The sequence below is a fragment of the Haliotis rubra genome, unplaced genomic scaffold (assembly GCF_003918875.1).
Source record: "Haliotis rubra isolate DU_JTF1 unplaced genomic scaffold, ASM391887v1 Scf13, whole genome shotgun sequence".
Lineage (NCBI taxonomy): Eukaryota > Metazoa > Mollusca > Gastropoda > Lepetellida > Haliotidae > Haliotis > Haliotis rubra.
The window spans coordinates 927,316-940,051 of record NW_025765225.1 but is presented as its reverse complement, the minus strand read 5'-3'; the positions used below and the strand labels follow the sequence as shown (position 1 = coordinate 940,051).

The 12,736-nt window shown below is 37.9% G+C and overlaps 1 protein-coding gene and 1 long non-coding RNA gene across 7 annotated transcripts in view; both read left to right on the top strand.

Moving 5' to 3' along the window:
• The window catches only part of LOC124267088 (serine/threonine-protein kinase D3-like), a 123,750-nt gene extending 118,128 nt beyond the window's left edge, over positions 1-5,622 (top strand). For 5 of the 6 annotated variants that reach the window (XM_046701926.1, XM_046701923.1, XM_046701928.1 and 2 more), the window contains 4 exons: positions 400-475; positions 1,652-1,758; positions 3,350-3,435; positions 4,165-5,622. In XM_046701926.1, coding sequence (XP_046557882.1) covers positions 400-475; positions 1,652-1,758; positions 3,350-3,435; positions 4,165-4,359 — 464 coding nt within the window. In that variant the 3' untranslated portion in view covers positions 4,360-5,622. The remainder of the gene's footprint in view (positions 1-399; positions 476-1,651; positions 1,759-3,349; positions 3,436-4,164) is intronic. The other variant, XM_046701925.1, reaches the window with a different exon arrangement.
• A 728-nt stretch (positions 5,623-6,350) lies between these two features.
• LOC124267090 lies at positions 6,351-12,571 on the top strand. Its single transcript, XR_006895948.1, has 2 exons — positions 6,351-8,612; positions 8,731-12,571. It is a non-coding gene; the product is annotated as an uncharacterized LOC124267090 (long non-coding RNA).
• Positions 12,572-12,736: the final 165 nt, after the last annotated feature.

Below are 12,736 nucleotides of genomic sequence, written 5' to 3'. Positions count from 1 at the left end.
TTAGGCTTACTGTATGTTGTACAATGTTTATACATGAGATACATTGTGCAATGTTGAAATAGTTAGGCTTACTGTATGTTGAACAATGTTTATACATGAGATACATTGTGCAATGTTGAATAGTTAGGCTTACTGTATGTTGTACAATGTTTATACATGAGATACATTGTGCAATGTTGAATAGTTAGGCTTACTGTATGTTGTACAATGTTTATACATGAGATACATTGTGCAATGTTGAATAGTTAGGCTTACTGTATGTTGTACAATGTTTATACATGAGATACATAGTGCAATGTTGAATAGTTAGGCTTACTGTATGTTGTACAATGTTTATACATGAGATACATTGTGCAATGTTGAATAGTTAGGCTTACTGTATGTTGTGCAATGTTTCAGCCCCAGAAGTGTTGAAGAGGAAAGGTTACAATCGGTCACTGGACATGTGGTCAGTGGGAGTGGTCGTCTATGTCAGGTATTAGTTCAACTCCTATTAACTATTCTCTAATGTCTGGGAGATAGGGAATCCAAATATTGACATGACAGACCTTATTGATATAGAGGGGCGGTGGGGTAGCCTATTGGTTAAAGGGTTCGCTCGTCACGGCGAAGACCTGGGTTCAATTCCCACATGGGTACAATGTGTGAAGCCCATTTCTGGTGTCCCATGCCGTGATATTGCTGGAATATTGCTAAAAGCGGCGTAAAACTAAAACTCACTCACTTTTTGTTCAGTATCGGAAAACAAATTTTACTTTCAATTAATGTTGGCTACCATCCTCTGAAAATGACAGTATTAGAACTTTAGTACTGTCTGCTACACCCTTATACATGTCTCCTTGTTTCTCAGAATGACTTGAGTTCAGTATTGACTCTCCTACTTAATATGTGTGCACATGAAATCAAGAAATATCTTGATGACTTAAGGTATATGGCTTGGGCCAAACAAGGATTGAGGGGAGGTATAGTTCCCAAGTAGCTGATGCTTGTTGTAAGAGCTCCTGTTATCGCTATGTAGGTAAAACATAGACCATAGATAGATCTACACACATAAATATGGAATATATATGTGTAAATCTATGGTGTATGTTTTACCTACATAGCGATAACTGGTTCCTGTGGTCCCACCCTAGAAGATATGATCATGTATCGTTGTGGCATGTGAATCTGCAGATTACTGAATTTGGTGAATTTCAGTCACTTTTGTGATACATACCATTATAATATAAGGAAGAGAAGTTTGTGTATCACTTCGAAATGCCATTCAAAGATCCATTATGGTATAACCTTGAATCATATATTCCCCAAGAACCCAAGCTAACTTTCAGTGATTTTTGATAAAAATCTTATCCCTGCACATTCCTCTCAAGGAGATGTAGCCATGTTGGGATAGGTGACTTCAGATTTTGCGCTATACTGACTTAGTTGATTTTGTTTCATCCTTTTTCTGTGGCTTGATGTATGTCATGAAGTTCATTACATCCATTAATGTTTTGTGTCGCTCAGATTGGATTATTTACAGACTTTTAATTTGTATATAGTTGGAATTTTGCTAGAATATTCATCAAAATTTAAAAACAATAAAGCCATATGTCTGTCTGATAAGTCTCAGTCATTGATATAGATCATGTATGAAAATGAAATGTTTCAGTTTAAGTGGCACCTTCCCATTCAATGAAGATGAAGAAATCAGTGACCAAATCCAAAATGCTGCCTTTATGTATCCCCCCAGCCCTTGGAAGGAAATATCTCAGGAAGGTGAGTTGTTTTTCCCTCCCTTGGAGATCCCAGGTTAGAGAAAATTCCCAGCATCCCATGCTGGTTGTAAAAGGCAACAGCTTAGATTTGTTTGGTTAGCTCATTCACTGGGTTAGATTTGGTCTTCAGCAACCCATGCTTGTCGTAACAGGCGACTGATGGGGTTGGGTTGTCAGACTCGCTGACTTGGTTGACACATGTCATCATATCCCCATTGCGTAGATTGATGCTCATGATGTTGATCAGTGGATTGTCTGGTCCAGACTCGATTATTTACTGACTGCCGCCATATAGCTGGAATATTGCTGAGTGTGGCGTTAAACAACAAACCAACCAACCAATCACTGACTTGGTACATTCTGTTACCACACCCCAATGGTGTGGATTGTTGCTCAGAGCATCAGTCACTGGTTTGCCTGGTCCAGACTTGATTATTCACGGACTACCTTCCTTTGGGGGGAATACTCCTGAACAGAATAGTTATTGCAGCCATTATGAGTGGAAAATGTTTACACTTGAAAAGATTTTAAGATTGTGCTAAGATATTAGTACATCAAACCCTTTGAAATAACAAATGGTTGTGTTTGAATACCTTAAATTATCACTTTTAATTTTGTCTTAACAATAAGGATGAAAAGTGCTGTTTGAATATGTATTAAAAACCCAATGTTATCAGCTATTCTTTAAATCTGCTATCACTAATTATGTACATGTTTCATATGCATCAAGTGGGTTGCACTGCCAAAGTGAGACTCTCTTCTAGTATCAGGATGTCATGATAAATAGATTACTAAACACAAAAAGAAAACAAACAAAGAGAGCTCACTAACTATCACTGGAATGTGAAGCACCTCAGATCTACACACAGCTTCTTGTTCCCCACTGTAGGGAGACCTCCCTCATCAGAGTGTTACATGTCATACATTTCTGTTCTTATGCAGCTATCAGTAGGGTGACCTCCCTCATCAGAGTGTGAGATGTCATACATGTTTCTGTTCTTATGCAGCTATTGGTAGGGTGACCTCCGTCATCAAGGTGTGAGATGTCATACATGTTTCTGTTCTTATGCAGCTATCAGTAGGGTGACCTCCGTCATCAAGGTGTGAGATGTCATACATGTTTCTGTTCTTATGCAGCTATCAGTAGGGTGACCTCCGTCATCGAGGTGGGAGATGTCACACATGTTTCTGTTCTTATGCAGCTATCGGTAGGGTGACCTCCATCATCAAGGTGTGAGATGTCATACATGTTTCTGTTCTTCTGCAGCTATCGGTAGGGTGACCTCCGTCATCGAGGTGGGAGATGTCATACATGTTTCTGTTCTTATGCAGCTATCAGTAGGGTGACCTCCGTCATCGAGGTGGGAGATGTCACACATGTTTCTGTTCTTATGCAGCTATCGGTAGGGTGACCTCCATCATCAAGGTGTGAGATGTCATACATGTTTCTGTTCTTATGCAGCTATCAGTAGGGTGACCTCCGTCATCGAGGTGTGAGATGTCATACATGTTTCTGTTCTTCTGCAGCTATCGGTAGGGTGACCTCCATCATCAAGGTGTGAGATGTCATACATGTTTCTGTTCTTCTGCAGCTATCGATGTCATCAGCAACCTGCTGCAGGTGAAGATGAGGAAGAGGTTCACTGTTGACAAGTCTCTCTGTCACGTCTGGCTTCAGGTATTGTATCAAACATATTTTACACATGGTTAGTGTATGGGCCTTACCTTGACAATGAGGTTGTAGCGCAGAACTCAGCCTAGGGGATCATGAAGTAAGAATAGATGTCTCAAGCAAACCTTGCTTGTTGTAAGAGGTGACATATTGGATCAGATGGTCGGGTTCAGTGACTTGGTTGATTGCATGTCATCACATTCCCAGTTGTGTCGATTGATGTTTGTGTTGTTTTGTTTGTTTATCGTTTAATGCCACACTCAGCAAAATTTCAGCTATATGGCGGCATTCTATAAATACTAGGTAAGGATGATGTCTATCCAGTTGTCAACATCATGCATGATGTCTGTCACTGTGTCTCGTGCAGGCTTGATTATTTCCATCCCGTTCTCATACAGCTGAAATATTGGTGAGTGTGGCTTTATACAAAATACACGAGACGCGACGCACACACACACACACACACACACACATGCGCACACACATGCACACTTGTGATGTGTATATCTGACATTTTGAAGTGGTATTAAAACAAACTCACATCCTCTTCACGATCCTATGGTCCATGTACGAAATCCCAGAATTACACAGATGTTTATCTAAATTGATGCTCATGGGCCAAGCAGTGTTAAACCCAACTCACAGCCAAACCAACTCAGTCATTGTTAAACCCAACTCACATCCAGTATGAAACTTACTCCCAGCCAGTGTAAAACAGTGCTTCATTTGTTACAGGATTACCAAACTTGGTGTGATCTGCGTATTCTGGAGACAAAAGTGGGCTTGCGCTATCTCACCCATGAATCAGACGATGAAAGATGGGAACAGTACCGCAGAGAAAAGAATCTCAAACTTTGGAATGAGGTTGGACAGAAAGGTGTGAATGAAACATATAACCTCAGCAAGTTGCGTGACAAACCCAAGTCTTGAGATCTATTTGCGTTGAAAAAAATAACTGTTATTATGTGACCTTGACATCTCATTGTGACCTTGACCTCACAATGTGTCCTTGAGTACTTTGATGGAGGATGGGAGCAGGGCGCAAAGATGCAGAACAAGTGGTGGATTGGATCTGGTTCAACGATCTGCTAGAAGTCATTTTTATGTTTTGAACTATGAACTTGTATGTGTCAATATTGTGAGAATGATTGTTAAATCTGAGATGCACAGAAGTCCTGCATTCTACCAAAGCCTTGCTCTACTTTACGAACTTGCTGTCGTCTGTCTGTCTGTTGATTTGGTGGTCACATACCCTGGAATACTCTCAAACCATATTTTCTTCTTGGCAGCATAGACTTATGGTCAAGAGTCCTCAAGCAAGACGCAGAAACTGGGCATTGGTAGTCAGTATCACTAGCATCGAGACAAGCTTCCTCAAAAGCACTTCAGAAAACCTACATCAACCCAAAATAAACAATAAGCTGAGTCATTGATAATAAGGACTTGATATTAACACGCACAAACAAATGTGGGACAGAACTGAGCACAAAAATGTTGACGTTTGTGTGTATATTCCGTATGGTTGAGAACTGTCAATTAAAGACTGTTTTTGTTAATAAGAATGATGATTGTCAGGGATGGAAAATCAGTACCGGTGCTTCCTGTAGTGTTTATCACATGAACAAGTTTGTTTTGACAAGAGTTAAGTGTAGCTGCTTTTTGAGATGGAGTCCACCGAAATTTTTCAGTCAAATGTTTCCATTTATTGTTGTACAGATCCTGCCAGTTGACATTTCTCAAATGTGTATATAGACATCACATTCACTCCTAAAACAGATTGTAGTACTGTAATCATTGGGGATGAAGTTGTCTAAATGGTCAAAAACTGGGTCAAAAGAATTCTCGCATAATAAACGTATCAAAATCTAGTAGGGAGACATTATGAGCTGACACAGTTCTTATATCAAAGGGCAGTGGGGTATCCTAGTGGTTAAAGTGTTCAATTCCCCATATGGGTACAATGTGTGAAGCCCATTACTGGTGTCCCTCACTATGATATTGCTGGAATATCGCTAAAAGTGGCGTAAAACTACATTCACATAAACACACACTCTTATATCAAAGCCTTTCTCCAATATCTAGCCCTTTTTAGAGGAAATATATTGTCTACTTGTTTTACAGACAAAACCACCCTGAATTAATTAAGGGTAAAATGAAATGAAAATGCTGCTTGAATCCAAAATTATATTTTTTTAAAAGAAATATAGCCTCAAAGCAACTGATTTTTATGATGATATGACAATTCAAGCACTAACAGTGGAGAGATCATCTTAAATGAAACATGTCTGGAGAGTGATTCAGAGGCCAGTCAGCAAATGTTGTAGCAGTCCATGACATTTAGATACATGTGCAACTTGATCCAGTGATAGTTTGCAACTTCTGATAATCATTGTCTCCACGAAGTAGTCTTTTGGTAGACTTGGTAAATTTTTGTGGACTCCTGCATGAGATTGCATTAAGAGCTGGAGAACCCTTTCATTACTTGAGTCAGAGATTTTTCAATGCAGGTCATGAAGTACTTTTTGCTTTATGGTTAATGAAAAGTAAGGAAAACAGTTCAAATCATTTATACACTTATTTAGTGGCACATGAACCTGATAGTTCTGTACCAGTGGCCAATATTACAGCAGGTGGGTAGAGTGTTAGCTCAGCATGCCAAAGGCCTGTTTTGTTCCTCACAAGATTACACATAGCCACTTGACCAGTGCTGTGATATGGCCGAAATATTGCCAGAAAAGTGCATAATATAAACTCACTCTCAATGTACCATGGCCCCGCTTCACAAAGCTCTCGTAAGCCTAAGTTCTCGTAACTTTTCTCGTAGCGTTGTACCTCCTATGTTACAGTATAGGAGGTACAAATGCTACGAGGAAAGTTACGAGATCTTAGCCTTACGAGAGCTTTGTGAAACGGGGCCCTGGGTTCTTTCACAAAGCAACTGTAACTTTACAACTGTCTTAAGTCTGTGTTCAAAGTACCGGGGTTTCAATTGTCTTCGAGCTGGGATTGCTGTGTGGTACAGGGCCTTCTTTATTGCTTAAGGCAAGACTTTGAATGCCCTTTCTAACAATATGGGGACTGCTTCGTGACATTGGCTAAAGAGTTGTATAACTGTCAGTTGGATGGAAATATCTTACATACTGGACACATCAAAAGATTTTGTCACCTTAAATGTAATTTTTACTTTAACTTTAATAAGTTAAAGTTTCGGTTACTCAACCACAAATTTTTGATTTGGCTAAGGGCCTGTTTCCTGATGTGATCGTAGGACTATCTTGACTCCTGTGCTATAACATAGACTTACAACCGCCATAGAGCTACGATTGCTTTGTAAAATGGGTCTGTAGTAATGGACCTGTCAGTCCACAGATATGTGGGAGGCAGGCACTGGCAGCTGTTTACAGCAGCTTCCAGAACAGGTTCTTTCATAATTGTCTTAATGTGCAGTTATATGTGAATGGTTTGATGGGTGATGTTTTTATCCATTGGGGTGGACTCCACTGTTTGGACCACACTGAATTTATACTTTTTAACCACTTAGTAATGAAACATTTGATGACATGATTTTATCATATAATTTTATCAGTTTAAGATTTTTATGTCTCAAAAGTGATACCTTGATCAGATGTTTTACGAGATATTACTAAAAGGATTTACATTGTGGAAAGATTGTTTCTTTAGTCAAACATTCTGACAATAATCCAACAATAATATCTTTGGTAAATGTGTAGAATATATAGCTGTTGCCATGACAATGTCTTTCACAAACAGTATGTAAATAACCACTTTATTCAAGACTAACAATTTTTTTTAGCATTTTACGACTAAATTGTATTTATTGATATTTAAACCACCATGAGAACAGTCTTGTATTCAAGTCCTAAAGCATTACAGTATTTGACTAAACTAGCATTACACAAACAGAAGGTGAATCTAAAAAGGGTTACTTGGTGAAAATAGATTATCAGAATACCGTATGTCTTCTAATAGATAGGTCTACGCATCATTAAATTGTTGCTTGTGAAGCCTGTAATATAAAGTCAGCTTAACTTGGCAAAAGTTTGTCCATAGTTTGAAATAAGAGTAAATATGTAACACCTGTAATGTCAGTGAAGTCAAATACTGTATTCTTTGTTCCAGTGTAGAGAACAGTCTGTTTGAAATTGTGCAGCTTGTATTCATTTGCAGATGGATATTAGAATGATCCCACCTGTGTTTTAGATACGTTTAAACAAGGAAACGTTCCTAGTTACATTTTTATACAAATGGTTGACTTTTAGTGTTTACACATTTTATATGTCTATTGTTCATGTCTCAGCAAGATCTGTGCTCTCCTGAAACCAAAAACTGACAAATGCACCTTACACAAATGTATTACAAAGTCCAGTGACAGTACTTCATGGGTGTGTAGACAGTGTGCCTCCTTCACCTTCATATACATATGGATGGGTAGTTGAACCAAGTTATGGTCTTGTACCAGTGGGGGAAACTAGCTGCTTTGACCAATAGGTGATGGGATCATCCATATTTGTGGGCCATGTGCCATTGCCTTGCAGTGATCTATTCTACATATTCCTTTGATATCAGGCAACTGGACGTTTGCACAGAGTACATTCACAGAGTAGGGCTTATTTTTATGAGTTTTACACTGACTCATTATTCAAACTGAAAATTGATGTGGCCGTCATCTTGCATATCAGTCATGTTTTCAATTGTGATGGAGGGACATTGTGTGTGGGAACCCATGAAGTACTGGAGATGAGGCAAGGTATGTCCGAGAGCCCACACAGTATGCAGGGAGGTGGGGAAGTTGGGAAGGAAATGATAGATGGGATATGGTGAATATGTTTATTGGACTGGGGTACAATTGCCTTGGATAGTTCAAAAAGTTTTAAATATTTACAGAACTCTGGGTAACAGACTGCATATCCTAAACTATGTTTGGGGGTGTTGTGATACTCTGGTATTGGGACGTGTGGCCTGGGGGGTGTTATGATAGGGTTGGGTGCAGTAGGGTATGGTTGGTGTTCCAGTAGGGTGGATTGTGGTCTATGATAAGGTGGGTTCTGGTAGGGTAGGGTGGTGTTGCTGTATGGTGGTATTATGGTAGGGTGGTGTTTCTGTAGGGTGGGATGTTGTGGTCTGACGGAGTGTTATGATGGGGTGTGGTAGGGTAGGGTGGTGTTGCAGTAGGGTGGGATGGTGTGGTCTGATGGAGTGCTATGATAAGGTGGGGTGTGGTAAGGTAGGGTGGTATTATGGTAGGGTGGGATGGTGTGGTGTGGCGGGGTGTTACAATAGGGTGTGGTAGGGTAGGGTGGTATTACCCTATGCTGTTGGTGGGGTGCTGCAGCAGCATGGGAAGTTGTTTTATGTTAGATATGCGTAAGCACCTCCAGACCATTGATGGGAAGGGGACAGAATATAAACAACTTTTATGGAATGATCTTTAGGTACAGCGCATGGCCATATTACATACAATTGTAATGGCTTTGGAATCGTGTAGAGCGATGCCCGTTTCTAAAATACTGCTACTCAAAAACGACACCACATATTGTCGTAATATTTTGTCACATGATCGACCATGATGTCACGTGACTCTATTTTGAAGTCAGAGTGACATGACACAAACATGTTTGGCTTAAATGCAAAACCTTTACTAATATATGCCAACAGTAATTAAGATATAGTTGTTTATGCCATAGACATATTGTGAGTGATATTTAGGTGGGATGTTTGTCTTCCTGAGTTTTGTTCAAGAGAAACAATAGTAGGACCAAATGTATGCATACCTGGATTCATCATGCAACACTAATTTCCTTGTGTTATTGGTGTATTCCCAACACTAACAGAGTGTTGGTTGGGGTCATGTTATGTTCCGATTGAGACTGGTATGTCACCACTGGTTCAGATGTTTTACCAGTAAAAGTTTACTATTCATAATTTATTTTCTTACTTATACTGCTTATTGAGATTTATTAGAAAACATGAAAGAATAGAAAAACAAGAGATTGCTTATATGAAGTGTATGTCTGCATTAATCAATAGTTTATTTATTTCATACTTGTCAGTTTGGATTAACTGTCAAATAGCTACCAAGTGAAGTATTTTAATGTTTTGAGATGGAATTGGTTATACTGTACATTTGAAAAACTACGTTCCCACTACGCATGGAGGATTTCCAAGGTGTGTAGTAAAAGCCTGCCTTTTCCACCTAGTGTTTTAGGGAGACCGCTCCTCAATCTTGTAACATTGCCACATCTACCACTGAGTTATAATTGCAATATTGCTTACAGCGATATACAAGCCCAACGACTTGCTGCTGTGTGTGGCATGGAGACTACACCACCGTGTACTGTTCTACAATCTAATGATGTATATATAGCCCACCTACTGCGATGTGTCTATGCCAGCGGTTTGTGCTGGCTATAGACCTAGCCAAGGGTATCCCACTGCATAAGAGTTTATTGAAAGTTTATATAGAGATATATAGTATATTGTTGAGTATTCATATTTTAACCTCATACAGTTTTGTCATGATGTAAAACTTTCATCCAATATTCACAGTCATGGAGGGAGGTACTGGCCCGATGAGATATATCTGCAAATTATGAGATTTTTTAAAATAGAAAATTGATTTACCAATTGTGATGTATTAAGCGCTGATTTTTGCATTAATTGCATGGAATACATTTGTAGGTCTATATCACATGATTGATAGAGTTGTTATCTCCATCTTTGAACATACTTGTCATATTTGTCGTGGCCACAAATAAAAATTGAAAGTCCTTTACATATCCCTCTACCATGAATGACCCATTTATATGTCAATCATAATGCTTGTAATGGGGATGTGGAAGCAACAGTGGCCAATAAGTAGGTCAGGATTGAGTCTGTATGTATAGTATTTCATAACACTGGTTGGGGGTGTGTTTGGGAGTGTTATTTATCATATAGTCTGTGTGTGGAGTATTTTGGCAGGCCTTATATAAAGGGTGGTCAGGCTTTTGTGAACTATACATCTTTGACTGTCATTTATCACAGTTGTGCAGAGAGATTCAGAAAGGGTGCTATTAAGAAATTATAAGGTCTTATAGCTCTCGTGTATTAGATCTCCATTCTATTTTGATACACACCCTTGACCAATCTGCCACCTGTATCTTCACTTTGGATGTGACATCACCATCTCAAACCCTCACTAAATTCAACAACCAATCAAAAGGACTTGAGCAAACCCTCAATATTTTGATTCAAAGACGGTTACAATGATCTTTCAACCAGTGAAAGTTTTCATGCATATCAACATAGGGTCTGTCTTTTTGCTATTAGAAGTTGTACATGAGGCAAGTATACTACTGGTGACTTGTTTTAATCACAAAAGCACTGCGTGTTTAGTTTTTTTAGAATTCATCCTGGCTCAAGATGTAAAGGCGAGTTATTCTTATAAGAACTGAATTGTAATACCAGATTGATCCACAAAACAATCAATGACATCTTAACCTTATGTTAGGTTATAGGAGAAAGTAAAGTCCAAACTTTAACATCATTAGTTGGAAGGGGCCATGGTTCCATATTAGTCATTTGGATTGCTGTTACATTTTACACTTAAGGGGGATATTGCCAAGATATTTTTGCATACATCATTCACCCAAATCCGCTTGGAAACTGAAATAATACTTGACAGCGCTCAATACATCAGATTTGGTATTCCATATTCACAGTGTGCAAGATTCTGGAAGTCGTTTGTCTGTTTCTCTAGTGATAAGTAGTGGGCACCTCTATTTATAGTATGATTGACCTGCATTTTCGGTGACCTTAGTGTCCCAGGGCTGTAGAGGAACGATACACTGCATTTATTTCTGTATGTATATTTTGTTGTCAGGAATATGCATGCCTTAATATTCAGTTGATGAATTTTGTACGATGAGTAATCAAACCATATATTCTATCCTGTAACAGGACAGTTCTTGATGCATGTTCGTAGCTGATTGGTAGTAGCATTGTTAATAATCTTGTTACAGAATCTTTTAATTGAATATACGATATTATATTTTCAGAACACTTTTATAGATAAGATCTATTGACTGTTTACTTTATGATGAAATATAGTTTAATATTGGGAAATGTTATTTTCTGGATTCACAATCAGAAAGGTTGCAAAATAATCAAAAGTAGGTAAATGTATCCTTGAATGATATATTTTCAGGATGCTAAATCATAACCTGTGTAACTATATTTTCTTGTTACTAAAACATAAATTGGTGTTCGGACATTAAATCTATATTTTGTTTATATATCCTGCAGAAGAAATCACAAACCATACTTTATTTTAAACAAACTGCATGTCCTATGTATATTATGACTTGATTGACAAAATGACGAGAATGCCTTCCATGTTTTCAACAGGGAACTTAATATGACAATCACAAGGTCAAGTTAAATTGGATCATTGTTTTCAAAATTCACAAATACAGATATCATGGTTATTTAGGTTGGTGAAGAATTGTTATTTCTTTAACAAGTAGTATGAATTCTTGCGATATTATTACTCATATTAATAAAACATATAACATAATAATAATGTGTGACAAAAATAATAGGTTATGTGATCTTTATGCATAATTAGAACAGTAAGTTCTGCTGATTTGCCTGAAGTATTACATTTCTTTCAATACAGAAGGCATGGTTGCACTGATGTGTGTCCTTAATGAAGCTGATGCACGTGTTCATCAGTTGTACAGGTAATATTAGATGCATAGTCAATAGTCCAACTAACATTGCCAAAATACACTTTTAAGTCTTTGATTTTTACTCTGATGCATAAAATAACCAACAAAAACATGATGTATTATTTTTATCTTGCAATATAAGCTCATATCATTGAATGGAACTTTTGCAATAGCAGTGAAAATGTTTAGTAAAGTTCAGAACAACATTCCTAAAAGGTTTTATGTGAAAATGAATCACTCAAAGCATACACAAGAATCTCAGTGTCTAGGATGATTTTGTAGGTATATTGGCTTCTCATAGATTGGTCTCTTTTTATGTAATTTTATTGGAGTGAAAGTATCTTCATTCATAGAAACAGTACTTCTCATGATTTCATTGTGTTTGAATCTTGACATAAAGAATATGAAATATTTCTCTTGTTTTCTTTTTAAGCGTTTCATCATTACCAAGTTTTAATGTTTTTAATGTCACTATGAGCAACACACAGTTTTATCATGGCTACATGAAATTAAACAAGTCTGGAACTGATAAGCCAGTGACTGAATTGGGATATGACATGCATCAACCAAGTCAGTGA